This window comes from Ichthyophthirius multifiliis (assembly GCF_000220395.1).
Source record: "Ichthyophthirius multifiliis unplaced genomic scaffold scaff_1120509250847, whole genome shotgun sequence".
In the NCBI taxonomy this organism is placed as follows: Eukaryota; Ciliophora; class Oligohymenophorea; order Hymenostomatida; genus Ichthyophthirius; species Ichthyophthirius multifiliis.
The window spans coordinates 1-17,497 of NW_004086442.1; the positions used below are offsets into that span (position 1 = coordinate 1).

The following is a 17,497-nucleotide window of genomic DNA, read 5'->3' on the forward strand; positions in this document are numbered from 1 at the left end:
TTATAAATATTCAAATTAAAAATTTCAAAATAATTTTTAAAAACACAAATAAACAATAAAAAAATGCATATTGTTCCTCTATTTCTTAATTAATTTTATAAAAAAAATAAAATAACTTAAATCTACAAATTAAGTAATATATAATTTATATATTTAATTTCCTTCTATTATTTATCTTTTACTAACTCATAATTTTCAAATTGATTTCTCTTTAAAAAATTAAGAATAAAATTTATCATTAGGTTATATAGCAAAAGAAAAAATAAATAATAAAATTAAACATATAAATATTTTCATATTAAATAAAATATGCATAAATATTAAATATTAATTATTACCTAAAATTCAAATTATAGTTATAAGACTTAAAAATAAATAAAAAAAAAAAAAAAAATTATTTATAATTTTTTTTAATTATGAAAAAAAAATAAGAAATCGAAAAAATTATTGATTTTAGTAATAAAAATTAGAATATATATATTTATAAATTTTTATAATTATTTTAATAATAAAAAATATTAATATATTATATATTTTTAATTATATATATATTTATATTTTTATTTATTTTTATATTTATATTTATTAAATTTAATATTAATATTTATCATTTTATTTTTTTATTTACAAATATTTTTATTAATTTTTTTTTATTTTTATTTTTTTTTTAATTATTTTTTATTTTTATTTTTATACATCATATTTTGTATTTTATCTTATTTTAATATATATTTTATTTTATTAATTTTTTATTTATTTATTCATCATTTATATACATTAATTAAATAACTTTTCTAAATGTAATTTTTCATTATTTATATTTTTTTTTTAATATAATAATTTTTTTCTATAACTATTTTGCATAATATCTTTATTCAAAGAAGTTATTAGTTTTTTACATTAATAAAAACTATATTTATAATTATTATAATTTTAAAATATATTTTTCAATTATAAAATTATCTTTATTTAAATTTTTTTTTATATATTACAAAATTAAGCATTTGTAATAATAAATAACAATAATAAATTTAACATTAATATTTTAAATAATTAATTTTTAGATTATAATAGGTTATTAACTTAAATAATTAAAATTTATAATTTAAATAAAAGTGGAAAGATTTTATGAAGTTTTTTTAAAAAAAGATTATTTATAAATAAAGAATTATAAAATTAATAGTTATATTAATTATATATATATAATATTAATATATAAATTCAAAAAAAAAATTGTAATTATTATTTTTTATATATTTTTCTATTTTTATTCATTCTTTAATATGTTATTAGTACCATTTTTTCGTAAAATCGTCGCATTCTAATATACGAAAAGAGAATCCATTTATAATAATATCTTTTCCTACTATTAAATCTGTTGGTAAGAAGAATTCATTATTGTTTTAAACGTTTTTATATTTCTTTCTTTCCAAGAATTTTCCAACAGGAATGCCTTAAAAATAAATATTATAATATATAAATAATATAATTTATTAAAACCTGAATTTCTTACTGAAGGTTCATAAATTTGTAAAGATTCATCATTAAGATAAAAAGTAATAATAAAGCGTCTTTAAAATAAAATTATATATATATTTTTATTTATTTTTTTAAAATACCTATCAATATCTTCTGGTTTTGTAGTATTGAATTTACCAACAAACCTTAAATTAATTTAGTTATCAACCCATTTAAAGAAATCTTTTTTAGGAGGCTTAGGTATTAATCTATAAACATATCCTAAAGAGTCTTCTTCATCACCAAATCCATTATAAGGAGGAATTTCTCTCTCTAAAATAGAAAATTAAAAATAAATAAAAATAAAATAAAAAATACATGGCATATCTTTATAATGTTATTCATAGCCATGACCAAGTGGAAAATCAATATTTAATTTTTCTTTATAATATAATTAAGTATATGGATCACAGCCATTGATTTAGAATTTTCTTCCGAAAACATCTACAATCTGTCCATATACAATATCAATAGGTTTTGTATAATCTTCCGCATATGTTTATCCTGGTTAATTCAAGGCAAACTTTTTCGGTAATTTTTATCTTCTAAGCATTAAAGGGAATGGATCTCTTCCACTATTTTAATAATTGATTTCTCTAATTTCTATAGTATCATCAGCCAAAAAATAATGCATTATATAAGGAATGTCTGAAAAGACATAATATTTTAACACTTTTCGATCATTTTCAAGGAATTATTTTGCCGGAGGTACACGTCCACCACCTTTTTTTTATAATTTTTAAATAAATTTAATTTTTTATTTATTTTTATTTAAAAAAAAAACCTAATTTATGTTCCATGAAATCTTTCATCATTTAATCTTTAATAGGTACATATTGTGTAAGGGTTTTTTTTTCCCAATTATCAGATTCGTAATCTTAAGATGGTCCTTAAGGAATTCCTAGATTTTCATAGAATTCTCTTGTATATTGATCGCAATCGTAAAAATGGAAATTTTTTCCGAAAAATTCAATATCTTATCCAATTCGTAAATCATATAAATTTAGATGTAAACCACTTCCATCTGATTTTAAAATTTTTTGTCTTTTTAAAAATGCGCCTTAAGGAATTCCTGAATTCATTTATTTTGGTTCATTTACTTATATAGAATCATCATCTAAATAATAAAATACAATTACTTTTCGGATTCGATATTATTCTAAATTTGTTTCTACACATATTTCCTTAAAAAATGCGTTAAATCTTAATGTTTAACGGTCCATCTTTACATATGAAGGTTAATATAAATCCACTATATCTTCTGGAACGTTCTTTGGACGATATACATCATGAGTTGTTGACATATAATCGGGATGAAACATACCTTTTTAATCAGGTACTTGTTAAGGTATATTTCGGGGTAATGGATAGTTTTATGGAGGAAGATTTTTAGGTAAAATATCACGATTATATTCTTATTTTGCTGCACTTTTTCTTTTGAATGATTTTTCCTTTTTTTTTTTTTTCATGTTTTTTTTTTTATTGGGTGTATTGATTCTTACATCTATGGGATATGTGGGTATATATCCTGGTATTTTAGGAAAACTGGAAGCCATATTTTTTTATTTAATTTTTTTCTTTAAATTAATATATTGATTTATTAATTTGAAACTGATTATTTATTTTATTTTTAATTTTATTTAATATAAAAATTAATTGTGAATATATATGTTAATTATTTATTTGTTTTTTATATTTTCTGTAATTATTTCTTTATAATTCAATTGAAAAAAAAAATAGGGTTTCATATTTTTATTTGTTAATTGAGTTTTTTTTTTTTTAAAAAAAAAAAATATAAATAACTTAAATATATAATTTTTATATTTTTAAATTAATATTTAAAAATAAGAGGAGATAAAAAAAATTGAATAATAAATATCTAGAAAAATTAAAATATACTAATAAATAGATTATATATAAAAAAAAATATTAATAATTTCTAAAAATAATTCATTTTAAATAAAAAATGATTTCATAATTGAGTATTTAAAATATCATAAATGAATATATGTTTAAGTTTTTATAAATATGATTAGTTTATTTTTTATCATTTAAAAATGGTTTGATTTTTTATTTTTTTAAATTCAATTATAGATATTTTATTTTATTTTACAATCAAAACTAGAGCAGAATTAATAATAAATTATAAATAATTTAAAAAACTTAATGTCAATATATTAAAAATACTTATGAGCATTTATAAATTGAATTTAAACTTATAGCTATTTTAATGAATGATGAGAAACTATTTTTATTTAAATATAAATTATTTTTATTAAAAAATATGATATAGATTTTGCTGTTTTGATTATTATATAAAAAATATGTTTTTAATTAATATTAAAGATAATATTTTTAGATTTTTTTTTTTTTTTGGATATAAGATTTTTATTTATTTATTTATAACTTTTTATAAAATATAAATATATTTGTAAAAAAAAAAAAAATGAAATTTATATTTTTCTTAATTTATATTATTTTAATACACAAAGTAATTACATTACCTGCTGAAGTTAATTAGTTCTAAACAGATAAAAATCTTACGTTTGATGTTTATGTTCATTATTGCGGTTCATGATCAGGAAATAGCTAGTTTAGGTATACCTAAGAAATTATCAAGAAGGTTTATCCTAATGCTAATGTGATTGGTGAATCTTCGGATAATTGTGGAGGTTGCCTAGATATTTTTGTAAATGGAAAAGGTGGAATTAGTGTTCATAATAAAAAGGGAGGAGATGGTCCTTTAAATGATAAAAATGCATTATAATTTTTAGAAAAACTTAGAAATGCAGTTGAACAAAAAAGATAAGCTGAATAAGAACTTTGAAGAAAATAAAAGACTTTTTTATGTTTTCTTTTTTTTTTTTTTTAATTTTAAATTTCTATTCATCACTTTATTTTTATGAAGTATTAAAATGTAAATCTACTTTTTGATCATTTTAATTCTGAAAAAAAAATATAAAAATACATATATAAAGGATGAATAAATTTAATAAAACAAAGAAAAATGAGAAAATAAAAAAAAATTATATATATATTAATTATTATTTTATTTTTTTAATAATGAATTGATTAAAAAATAATTTTTTTAAATAAAAAAAATATCAAGATAAAAATATAAATTTATATTTTTTTAAATCTATAATTTTTAAGGAATATAAAACAATAAAATTTGATTTTATTTAATTTTTTTTTTTAAAAAAAAATATAATAATATATATATATATATATTTAAAAAAGAAACAAAAAAAATAATAAAAAATAATGACTGAAATAATAAATAATAATATTACCGAAATTCCTATATAATAAAATCTTATAGAATAAGAAAAAGTAATTAAAAAGAGAGGAAGAAAACTTGGTTCAACAAATAAATAAATAAAGATCTAATAATAGAAATAAAAAATCCATAATTTTGATAATTAAGTTTATTAAGAAAATACAGACGATGATGACGAAGATTATAATATCGAAGAAGAAAAAAAGCTAGCAGGAAGGAAAAGAGGAAAAAAGCCAAAAGATTAAAAGAATTAAGAAGAAGAAAAATAAAAATAAAAGACGTATAAAAAAAGAGGAAGAAAACCTAAAAGTAAAGATTATTTAATACATAATTAATTATCAGCAAATAAAGAATAAAAATCTAATGAAAATATATCTATTTTTAATTAATAAGTAAATAAAATTGTGGATTAAGGTAATAATATATAAAAATATTTTTAGAATTAAACTTAAAAATTAATCAATGATTCTTCTAGTATTAAAGTTATGGTAAATCTTGAAAAAATGTTTATTAAAAAGCAAAATTTTGAAGAACCTGAAATCCAAAAGAAAATTAACATTTAAGTTGATTGATATTTTTTTTAATATTATAAATTAATTTATTTTTATATTATTTTAAATCCATTTTTATTACTTTTACATATGTTTTTATTTTATTTTTATATAATATATATGTATATAAAGACATATTACCTACTTTTTTTTTGTATTTTTTTAAAAAATAATCTCAATTAATTAATCTAAATAAAAAACAAGAAAAATAATGGAGAAAAACATTTATTGTTTATCGAGGTTTAAAAAAATAAATATAAAAACATAAAAACTAGTAGAATATAATTTTTAGTATTTTTATTAATATAAAATTTTAATTCTTTTTGATAAAAAAAATATATAGAGACAGCATTATAATATCTAAAAGCTAAAATAAAAATATTATAAATATATAAAATTAACTTAATATAAAAAAATAAAATTATTTGATATAAAAATAATACTATAATAATTAATAATATAATACTTTCAAATATTAAAAATATAATTGTATTTTAAAAAATTATATTATTAATGTAAATATTTTGACTTTGATATTTTAAATAATATAAAAGTTGATAGTTTATATATTATTATTTTAAAATAATATTTATAAAAAAAAAATATTATTATTTATTTTAAGATATGTAACTTTATTTAAAAAAATAAAAAATTCAAATAAAATATTATAATCAAAAGATTTGCCTATTTAAATAATAATAAAATAAAAATGTTAATTATTAAAAATAAAAAAAATATATAAAATATATTAAACAGAAAATATTATTTATATATATATAAATATTTATATATTTATATATTTATATATTTATATATTAATTTATTTTTATTATATATTAAAATTAAAACTATAACAAATTTCTATTCATTTTATTAAATTATATCTTAAGCGAAAAATGAAAAAAATAACCTTAAATTAACATTCTTAATGTTAAAATTATAATAAATCCTAAAGATCGTAATCTATTCCTTCATTTAAACATTCTGATTAAACCATTCAATAAAATAAGTTATTTTAATTTAACATTGAAAATCATAATTAATTTATTAATTACCACTCATTAACTGAAGGAAGTAGAAGTAGCAAATATTCTTTTATGTAAATGAATTAAATATCTCAAAAGGTTAATAAAAACTACTAAAAAAGTATAGAAAAAATTTTAAGTAATAAGTGTAAAAAACAAAATCTCTTTTCTAAAATTTAATTAGTATAAAATAATATATAATTTTAAAGAAATACATAAGAATAATCATAAATGATTAATTTTATTAATAATAATTATATATATGATAAAATTAAAGAAAATTAATTGGAAAATAAATAAAGCTTAGCAAATACATTTCAATTAAAAAACTTTAAAGAATTAAATGATAAAAAAGAGATTTTGAAAAATTAAATATTTAAAGACTAAAAATAAAAAAAGGCCATTTTCGAATATGTTCAGAATTTTTAAATAAATAAGCAATAAAATTAAAAAAATTAAAAATTAAATGATTATTAGACTGCATTTTATGAAAAATTAAAATAAAATACTCACGAAAAAATATAGTAATAGTATAAATAATAATAAATTAATAATAAATAAAATTAATAATAAAATAATTTTATTAATTTAAATTATGAATATTTAGACTAATAATATACACTAAAACAAAAATAAAATCATTAAAATTTTAGTATTAGTTAATTAGAATTTATTAAATATATAGGAAAAGGAGTATTTGGAGGTGTTTATATGGTGAGGTAATATATTAAAAATTGAATTTTATAAAAAAAAATATGAATTTTTTAAAATAAATATAAGAAATAAAGTTGATTAAAATATATATGCACTAAAAGTAATAAATAAATAAATTATTAAATAGAATGAGATGTAAGATTAGTTTTAAAGAGAAGTTTTAATTAATAAAAATTATTGTAAAAATAAGAATATTATTTAGTTTATTGATTATTTCTAAGATGAATAAAATCATTTTATACTTTTAGAATATGCAAATGATGGAAATTTGGCTTATTTTTTGAAAAAAAATTTGAAATTTGATGAAAGAATTTCCAAAAAAATGGTTAAATAAATTGCTCTGGCTATATAATTTTTACACAATTAAAATATTTTTCATAGAGATTTAAAATTAGAGAATATATTAATTTAAAATGTTTTTTTTTTTTTTTTTTTTTTTTTTTAAAAAAAATAAATAAATAAATAAATAAATAAGGTAAAATAATATATATAAAGGGAGTGATTAAAATTTGTGATTTTGGTTGTGCTAATTATTCATCAAAAATTTTTAAAAAAAGGTCTTTCTGTGGAACTTTAGAATATTTGGCTCCTGAAATAATTTAGAATCAAATTTATGACAAAGAAATTGATATTTGGGCTTTAGGAATTATTTGTTTTGAATTAAATGCTGGTTTTACTCCTTTTGCTAGAAATACTGAAAGTAATACTTGTTAAGCTATTTAGAAGGTAATTTTTTATTGTTTTTTCTTTTACTTTTTTTAAATATTTTTTTTTAGGATATGGTTCTTTACCCAAAACATTTTTCATAAAATCTTATAGAGTTTTTAGAATCTATATTAAAAAAAAATTAATATGAAAGAATATGTATAAATTAATTATTAGAAAATAAATGGTTATAATATTGAAAAATTATATATAAATATTTAATATCAACATATTTTCTATTTTTTTATTTTTTTTTTAAATAAATAAAAAATAATTAATATTGATAAAAATATATATTTAAATTAATATTTATTGTATATATTTTATCATTTAGTTAATATATAAATAAAAAAAATACTAATGTGGAATTAAAAAGTTTCTTTTTAACAACCCAACACATAACAATAAGCTTATAATAAATATAGTCTTGCAAACTAATAAGTATAAGAAATAGATCCGAATGATTTGATATAATTTGAAGAAGAAATGGATGAAAATTATGAACCGACAAATTAAGGTTTTTGTTACTTTTAAAAAATGTTAAAAAAATATTATTATTATTTTTTATTTTAAAAAATAAAATAAATAAATAAAAAAATAGAGGTAGTTGAATATGCCAAATTTCTAGGAATGGATATAATAAATGATAAGAAATACTTTTATATAGCAAAAGAAGGTTTGAAAGCTCCTTTGCCATCATAATGGAAACCTTGTAAGAATAAAAGAGATGGAGAAATATATTACTGTAATTTTGAAACTGGAGAAATAACAATAAATCATCCTTGTGATGAATATTATAAATAGAAATTTGAAGAAACAAAATATAAAAATTAAGCTAAAGTATAATAAAATTTAATATATATTTAAATAAAATAAAAAAAAGTAAGCTGAATTAGTAATTAAATAAAAATAATAAATGCAAGACATGGATGAAGGTTTTGTTGGTGATTCGAATGTTTTAGATACTTCTTTAAATTAATCTTATGGTAATGCATTTGTTGGAAATGATTTAAATTAAAGTTAAAGTAATTTTTTATTTTGTTTTATTAATATTTTTATAAAATTAAAAGATTAAGAATAAATAAAAGTTGATATGGAAATTCAATAAGAGTATGAAGATGTTGAACTTAAATATTAAAAAGAATTAAAATAAAAAAATACTGATATTGAAAATCAAATAAAAAAAGAAAAAAATGAACTGTAAAAAGCTCTTGAAAAAGAATTAAAAGAGTTAAAATAGGAAGTTAAAAAAGCCGAATAAAATTAATAAAAAGAACTCCAAAATTAAAAAAAAGAGAAAAAAAAAGAACTTGAAAAAGAATTTGAAGATAAACTAAAATAAGAAAAAATGAAAATCGAAGAAAATCATGCCTAAGATAAAAAAAAAGAAGAAAATATTTAAAAAGAATAAATAGAAAATATAATGAAATAATTTTAAAAAAGCTATCAGAATTAAATTGATTAAAAGTAGAGAAATATAGATAAAAAAAGGCAATAAAATGAAATTTAATAAAGAAAAATTAATGAAAAGTTTAAAGAAGCGAAAGATAATGTAGCTTAGAAATTTAATACTTTTAAAAATGAAAAGATAGATTTTTTTTAAAAAAGTTTGGAAGATATTTATGAAAAGATTAATTAAAAAAAAGAAAAAGAGGATAATTTTTTAAGTGATAAAAATTAAAATGAGTTTTTAAAGAAATAAAGAGAAATTCAAAATGAAGTTTAAAATATGAAAGAAAAAAATTAATAAAAAAAAGCTATTTTAATTTAAAAAACGGAAGATGAATTTTTTAAAAAAAGATAGAAAATTATTAATGAATTTGAGGAAAATAATAAAAAATTCAAAAATGAATATTCTTTAGAATAAGAACATTAAAAAAAAATACAGAATTTTTAAAATAGTTTAAATTTTATACTTATTTAGAAAAAAACGGAAATTGAAAATTCAAAAAGAGCCTTTTTAGATTAAAAAAATGTCCTTATTAATGTTTTTAGAGCAGAAATTGAAACTAAATTTAAAAACGAGAAAAATTCTTTGTCTTAAAAAAGTTAAGAAAAAATTTAAAAACTTAAAGTCGAATTAAAAAGTTAAATCTCATCTAAAGATGATATTGATTTTGAGCTTATTTTCCAAAAATAATAACTAGATTCTAAGATTTAAAGTTTAAATGAAGAATTTGGAAAAGAAATGGGACTTCTTTCTTATTTGAAAAATTAAAGTGAGAAACTTTTATAAGAAAAAAATAGTTTGGATTAAAAATTAAATGCTTATGAAAATTATAAAGTTGGTTCTTGGGTTTCGGGAGATAATTTGAAAGAAAAAATATTAGAATTAGAAAATATAAAAAAAGATAAAACTAAAATTGTGGATAAACTTGAGAGATAAAAAGATGAATTAAAAGAAAAAATTAAAGAAAAAAAATTAAAAAATATACAATTTTTAAAGGAAAGTATGCTTTTGAAATAAAAAACTAAACTTCAAAAATAAGAAAATAAAGAAAAATATATTTTATTAAATATTGAAATAGAAAACTTGAAAAAGAAACTATTAGAAAAAAATGAAAACGAAAAATAAATGATTGAAAGTATAAAAGAAATCAAAGAAAAGCGAGAAAACACTATAGAAAGTGAAAACGATAGAAAAAAAAACAGAAAAAATAAAGGAATTTAAATAGAATATGATTAATAAGAAGAAGAGAAAAAAATAAGAAGATTTTGGGAAAATAAACTAATTGAAAAAAGAAATAAAATAAATGAAGAAAAAAATACTATAAAATTTAAAAAAGAAGATATTATTTAACTTTAAACTAATTTAGAAAATGATCAAAAAATTTTTATTATTGAAAATAATAGAAGTGATTTAGCTTCTGAAATTAAGTATTTTATTATTTTATTTTATTTTTTGTTAAAAAAAATAAAAAGAAAAAATACTCTTAAAAATATGTAAAATTCATTAGAATAAACATAAGAAAAAATCAATTAAGAAATTAAGTTTTTTTAGTAATTTGAAATTTATATATAAATGAAAGATAATTCCTTAAAATAAATGGAACAATTTTACTAATAAACAGATATGAAATTCAATTAAGAAGCTTTTTTATAATTAGAAAAAATGTATGAATCAATCTAAATTTCCGGAATAAATAATTATTATAATAATAATAATACAGAATGTTCAAATTTAAACATTTCAAATTCATTTAATAAACATATAGATTATTAAGAAAAATTAGATGAGAAAAGCATAAATACATTTTATACGGCTTAAAGTTTTTTTAAAAATAATAATAAAAATTTAACTTTATAAAAGCTAAAGTAAAAATATACTTTACCATCATTTAACTAAAATAAATTATTTGAAATTGAACAGAAATTTATTTAAGAAAGCTTATTGTTAAATAAAATAAATATTACTTAATAGTCATATAGAGATGATAATTCTAGCAATATTTATTAAATTTAAAGGATGAGTTATTTGGCTAATAATTGATTCCTTTTTTTTTTTTTCTTATAAAAAAATAAATATATAATAGGTTTATTTATTTATTATAATTTTTGTTTTTTATACTCTTTCTTTTTATTTAACTATATTTTTATAATACTATTTTTATTATATATTATTATAAAAAAAATATTCATATTTTTATTTATATATTAATAAAAATAAACTAAGTCTTTTTATTATTCTAAAAGAATAAATAATTAGTTTTTATTCAAATAAAATTTAAAATTGATAACGTAAAAAAAATAAAAATGAAATCAACCAAAGATTCATTTTATTCTAATCTTTTTGTACCAAATTAAGATCCGTTAGGTTTACCTAAGATATTAAAAGGCGCATTTAGTGAAAAATATATTTAATAATTTACATATTATAATAAAAACGATATATAAAATATTCCAAATCTATTCAAATATGAAAAAGATAATATAGAAATCAGAAAAATAGCATAATAAAATATTGAATCGAAACTTTTAAAGGATGAATAAAACGATTTGAAGTTTTATTAAATACCAATGTATGATAAAAGTCGGGCAAAAAAAAAAAATAATACAAATTATAGGACTTATCATTAAATAAGTGATAAAGCTTTAGTAGGAGAATGTAAATTATATAAAGAATAATAATTAAATGAATTTGAAAAAACAATAAGAAAGACTTTAAAAATAAAAGATAAAAAAAATACTCTTTTTTTGGGAGAAATGTATTTTTTTAAAAAAAAGATAAATAAAATGTATATAAAATTAATAAAATTAGTTACAAAAAATTAGAAGATTCAATGAATGAATAATAATATTAAAAATTCTATACATTAAATGATCGTGAATAAAAATAAAATGATATTAGGACAGTTGAAGGTCTAGATAATTGGCTTAAAAATTAAAAAATGGAACTTAAAATGAAAGAAACTTAGGAAATATCTACAGAATCAGCTTTTAATAAAAAAAAATACATAAAATTGTACTTAAAAAAAATTGTTTAACTACTAAAGGTAGTATATTAAAATAATAAGAATCTAAAGAAGTAATTTTTTTTTTATAAATAAAAAAAAATGATTTTAATGAAAATAATTTATTTATTAAACAAAAACAAAAAAAAAGGAAAATTAATTAAAATAAACTCGTGGTAGCAATATAGTAATTTTATTGAAATAATAAACATCAGACATAATTTAAAATACTGAGCAAAAAGACACTAAAGAGAGCTTCGAAAATAATTAAATGAAAATGATAACATCAATATCTTCTGAAAGTAATTAAAAAATAGGAAAATAATTTTAAAATATCAGTTCTTTTTATAATGTTTTCAAATCCCAATTAAAATTAATTAATGAAAAAGAAAAAGACAAATGTCATAATAATGACTAATAATAATTAAATGTTAATGAAGATGATAGAGTTTTACTCAAATAATTAAAAAACTATATGAGATAAAGTAAATTAATAATAATAATAAAGAAAAATTATAATATTTAAAAATAAAGTTCCAGATTTAACAGAATAAAAAGCTAAATTTAATGGGGATGATATAATGAGAGAAGATTTTACATAAGAATAAATGAAACTATTAATAGAAGATTTATTTTAAATTGAAGATGAGGAAATCGTACAAAGCGTAATTGACCGTTCTCGATTTTTCGAAAAATAAGCTAGTATAATAGAAACTTAATTAATATAAAAAATAAGAGAATATGACACTCTTATTAGTAATAAGAGCAATACTACGAGAATTTTAAGACTTGAAAATCATACATTAACAAAGAAAATAAGACAAATAAAAAGCTTAATTAAATAATTATAAGAAGAACTAATTGAAAACTAAAATAAAGCATCAAAATCTCAAAAAATAGATATAGAGAATATTTAAGCAACTCAAATTTTAAAGAAAAGCCAAGCTACAGAAAAACATTTGAATAATAGTTTATTGAGTAGTAATTAGTCTTAAAGATAAAATTTAATTGATAATTTGATGGTTAATGTACAAAAAATAAACGATTTGGATAGTGAGATATAAAAATTGAAATAGAATGTAGTATAATATAATAATAAAATAAAAAATAATGATAAGAATATATAAACTATTGAAAGTGATATAAATGTTTTAAAAAGAATATATAAATAATATTTAAAAGGAAAGAAAATTTTCCTTATGTAAATTTTAAAAAACGGAAGGGATTCAAGAAGTGAAGGACTATCCTGGGTTATTAGGAGTTTGTGGAATTGTGGGGAAAAAGTATATGATTCTTATTTACCGGATTTTCTAGATTAAAAGGCGAAAGAATATTTACTTGTGAGATCGTAAAAGGAATAGGAACTTGAAGAAATTACTTCTTTATTGAATATTTCGTTGGATATTTATAAGGCTAATATGATGATTAATGAACATATGAAAAATGTGGAAGGGTTATAAATTGAAGAGTAGATTATTAATGATAATTCAAATGGAAATTAATAAATGAATCAAGATAATGTTAGTTAAAATAATTCTTTTTATAATAGTTAAAGTAAATATTATTATTCGATTTTTTTTTATTTATTTTTTTGTATAGTTAATAATAAAAATAATTTACAATCTGTAAATTTGAGTAAAATTGATGTTAAATAAATAAAATATGAAGACTCAATTAGAAAAAAAATCGAAAAAATAGATAATATTGAAGATCTTATAAAAGGTATAGATGAAACATAGTAAGATATTATTTAAAGGACTCTAAATTAGCTTAATACTTCAAAATTAACTTCTAATGATATTATTTATAACGAAGTTTTTTTATTTTTTTAATCAATTTTAAATTAATGAAAAAAATAAAGACTCAAAAAAAAATAAAAGAAGTTATTAGAATTGCTAGAATTTTATAATTGTAATAAAAATAATTGAATTAAAAAGAGTATATTGATGATAATAATGTATATAACAAAATATTAATATTATTATTATTATTTTATTTTTTTAAAAAAATATTTAATAATTAGTTTACAGTTAATTAAACATAAAATAAATAATTAAATAATAAAATTATGTTATATGAAAATAGTAGTATTATTAATAAAGTAAATTTTTTTTACTTATAATTTATTAATTTTCTTTTTTTTATTTTTTAAATAAAAATAAGTATGAAAGTAGGGAAGAGTTTATTAAAGAATATGAATAATTGTCCAAAAAAATAGAAGAGAAAAATCATGAAATTAAATTTATGGAAGATGAGGAATTAATGAGAATTATTAAAGAATATGATTATAAAAATTACAAAAAAAGAATGGGAGTATCTTGTTCTATTGTTTTATGTGCTTTATTTGGATGTTATAAGGCAGATAGAGAACTTATAAGGAATGGAATGACACGAAAATGATAATATTTTTATATATTTAATATTTTAACAATTTTATTTTATTTTATTTTATAAATATTTTTTTTGAAGTAAAAATTAATAAAATTTATTTATTAAAAAAATCTAAATATTTGTTTTGATAAAAATAAATTGTTTTAAATATATTTTTGTTTTTTTTATATATATAAAAAAAGAAAAATGAATAAATAAAATTAATTTGATAATTCGAATGATAAAACATGTATTTTAATGAAAAAAATCTCATTTTAAGAATAATTATTTTTCAAAGTAAATTTTTAGTTTACCCAAAAAAAGAATCTCTTTTTTTGTTTTGTTTTATTATTATTTTAATATATAGTTGGAATAAAAAATACATAAACTAGAAAATGAATTAAAATAAAGCTAATTCAAAAACTATTAAAAAAATGTAAATAAAATAATATAATTATAATTATAATAAAAATAAAAATTAAAGTAAGAATATAACTATATATTAATGATTGAAGATTAAAAAATGTATTTTGAAACAAAAATTAAAATTTAAGAAGAATAAATAAATAAAATTATTAATTAAATAGAATAAATATATTCTATATAACAAGTAAATTATATAAAATAATTTAAAAAATAATTAAATGATTTAATTTTATAAAAAGAAAGAGTAATAATTTAATATGCTTAATGATAAAAGTTTAAAAATTCTAGAACAAAAATTAAAAATTCTTAACGATAAAATGATACCATGTGACCTCTCTATAAAAAAAAAAAACAATACATAAGAATAATAATTATTAGAAGAACTAAATTTAAGTTAATCTTAAATATATTAAATGATATAATAATCGAACACTAAAAATAAAGAAATATAATTATAAATAGCCAATATTTAAACTTAAATAGATTATATATTAGGATGTCCTTAAAAGAATATTTTAAAAGAAACATAAAATTAAGAAAAGCTTTCCCCTTAAAAAACAAAATAGAATAATGCTTAGGTAAAAAGAACACTTAGAAGTAATACATTTTAGCTTGAAGCAAATACTGAAAATAAAAAAAATAATGATTAATCAATTAAAAATAATCTGTAATTATTAGAAAGCTATTCAAATGAAAAATTATATTAAATTACTTAAAACTAGACTTAAAATGCTTTTAAAAATTAAATTTAAAATTAATCTATTGAAGATAAGATTAATAAAATTGATGAGTGTAATTTAATTTTTATTATCATTAATAAATAAAATATAATAAATAAAAGAAATCGAATAAAGGATTAAATAAGAAAATTTAAAAAGGGATTAATTATTAGAATCTTAATATAAATATAATGAAAAATAAAATTAGTATATTTATATATATATATATATATATATATATATATATATATTTAAAAATTTAAATATTTTTAAAGAGTAAGTTAGTTTAAACATACTCCTAAAAGTACAAATTAATCAAGATAAAAAGAAATTTAAAACAGATTATCATTAGAAAGAAAAGTTAAAGATTAAAAAATTTCTCTTTATGAAAAATAGGCAAATTAATATAAATCAATATATGATTAAAATTGAAAAGAAATAAAAAGTATGATTTATTATTCACAAATTATTATTTTATATAAAAATTTATATTTATAAAAAAATATATATTATATATATATTATAATATTTATATATTTATATTTATATTTATATTTATATTTATATTTATATTTATATTAATAATAATCAAAGTTAATGTAGAACTAAGAATCAAATATTCCAAAATAATTTTTTTTTATTATATAAATAAATATATATTTTCAACATTTTTTATTATTAAAATTATAAATAATTTTTACAAATTTTATTAAACTATTTTTTTGTAAACATTTTTATCTAAAATACATCCTATTAATATATATTTTATATAAAATATATAAAAAAAAATTTGTTTTTATAAAAAACTTTTTTTATTTTATTTTTCTATTCATTGTCTTGAATTTAAAACTATAATATTAGAATCATCTTATTCATTAGTATTTTATTTTTTTTAATATAAAATATTATAATAAAAACTGTATAAATGCTTAATAGATATCCATATATTGTAAAAATTATTAAAATAAATTGAGAACAACAGTTTTAATAATCTGTTAAATCATTAATATCAATATCTAGTTTTATACTTATATAAATTGACGATACTAAAATCGGAACAATTGTAATACTTTTCAAATATTAAAATATATAGTTTTTTATAGAATGTGCAAAAATATTTAATATTCTTCTTAATGAGTGTAACCAATATATTTTAAAAATTAAAAAATTATAACTACGATTACAGTTGTATTATTCCCAATGAGAAAGCAAGTGTATAAACAATTATAAAAGTATTGATGCAATAATAATATCCCGAGTTTTTATATGAATTTATTTATAAATTATCATTAAGGTTTTTATATTTTTTATTAATTTTTTTAAGATAAAAAATAAATTTATTTATTATAAATAATATATATATATTATATACTGTTTTTAATTTAAAAAGTAATAAATTATATATAAAAAAAAAAAAATTATCAAATTATTCATTGTATATTATATAGAAATTTTTAATATTTTGTAACTAGAAATTTAATTTTTTATTATTAATAAAATAAAGACATTGCATTTATTTATATTTTAAGATTCTTTTATTATTCATTATATTTTTTTTACAATAGTGAATTTTAATTATTAATATCTTGATTAAATTATTCATGAATAGATTTATTTTTATAAGATATAAATAATTATTAGAATAAATTAAATAAAATTAAAATTCTGAAAATAAAATAAAATTCTTTTTATAATTAACTTATAATATTGATTATTATTCAAAAAAAAATTCTTAATC

General features: G+C 15.7%; 3 protein-coding genes across 3 annotated transcripts, besides 23 other annotated features; 2 read left to right on the forward strand and 1 right to left on the reverse strand. All coding sequences in view use genetic code 6, as the record gives it.

Annotated features, from left to right (window-relative positions):
* The first annotated feature begins 522 nt into the window (after nt 1–522).
* Nucleotides 523–618: a microsatellite.
* Nucleotides 541–695: a microsatellite.
* Nucleotides 611–743: a microsatellite.
* Nucleotides 632–694: a microsatellite.
* Nucleotides 717–755: a microsatellite.
* Nucleotides 756–906: 151 nt separating this feature from the next.
* Nucleotides 907–961: a microsatellite.
* Nucleotides 962–1,169: 208 nt separating this feature from the next.
* Nucleotides 1,170–1,218: a microsatellite.
* Nucleotides 1,219–1,271: 53 nt separating this feature from the next.
* IMG5_100900 (hypothetical protein) lies at nt 1,272–3,074 on the reverse strand (the record flags this gene model as incomplete). Its single annotated transcript, XM_004035275.1, has 5 exons — nt 1,272–1,453; nt 1,501–1,571; nt 1,620–1,791; nt 1,837–2,241; nt 2,303–3,074. 5 exons carry the CDS (start codon nt 3,072–3,074, stop codon nt 1,272–1,274), a joined length of 1,602 nt encoding a protein of 533 aa, XP_004035323.1.
* A 746-nt stretch (nt 3,075–3,820) lies between these two features.
* Nucleotides 3,821–3,880: a microsatellite.
* Nucleotides 3,881–5,734: 1,854 nt separating this feature from the next.
* Nucleotides 5,735–5,791: a microsatellite.
* A 321-nt stretch (nt 5,792–6,112) lies between these two features.
* Nucleotides 6,113–6,187: a microsatellite.
* Nucleotides 6,117–6,165: a microsatellite.
* A 418-nt stretch (nt 6,188–6,605) lies between the features above and the next one.
* On the forward strand, nt 6,606–7,993 carry IMG5_100910 (hypothetical protein; the record flags this gene model as incomplete). Its single annotated transcript, XM_004035276.1, has 4 exons — nt 6,606–7,093; nt 7,155–7,503; nt 7,584–7,814; nt 7,865–7,993. 4 exons carry the CDS (start codon nt 6,606–6,608, stop codon nt 7,991–7,993), a joined length of 1,197 nt encoding a protein of 398 aa, XP_004035324.1.
* Nucleotides 6,910–6,948: a microsatellite.
* Nucleotides 7,104–7,144: a microsatellite.
* Nucleotides 7,505–7,531: a microsatellite.
* Nucleotides 7,537–7,562: a microsatellite.
* Nucleotides 7,994–8,280: 287 nt separating the features above from the next.
* IMG5_100920 (hypothetical protein) lies at nt 8,281–10,333 on the forward strand. Its single transcript, XM_004035277.1, has 2 exons — nt 8,281–8,310; nt 8,395–10,333. The coding sequence occupies exon 2, from the start codon at nt 9,575–9,577 to the stop codon at nt 10,001–10,003; it is 429 nt and encodes a 142-aa protein (XP_004035325.1). The 5' UTR covers nt 8,281–8,310; nt 8,395–9,574; the 3' UTR covers nt 10,004–10,333.
* Nucleotides 10,187–10,223: a microsatellite.
* Nucleotides 10,334–10,513: 180 nt separating the features above from the next.
* Nucleotides 10,514–10,561: a microsatellite.
* An 818-nt stretch (nt 10,562–11,379) lies between these two features.
* Nucleotides 11,380–11,419: a microsatellite.
* A 4,548-nt stretch (nt 11,420–15,967) lies between these two features.
* Nucleotides 15,968–16,010: a microsatellite.
* A 218-nt stretch (nt 16,011–16,228) lies between these two features.
* Nucleotides 16,229–16,339: a microsatellite.
* Nucleotides 16,263–16,339: a microsatellite.
* Nucleotides 16,340–16,542: 203 nt separating this feature from the next.
* Nucleotides 16,543–16,575: a microsatellite.
* Nucleotides 16,576–17,088: 513 nt separating this feature from the next.
* Nucleotides 17,089–17,128: a microsatellite.
* The last annotated feature ends 369 nt before the right edge of the window (nt 17,129–17,497 follow it).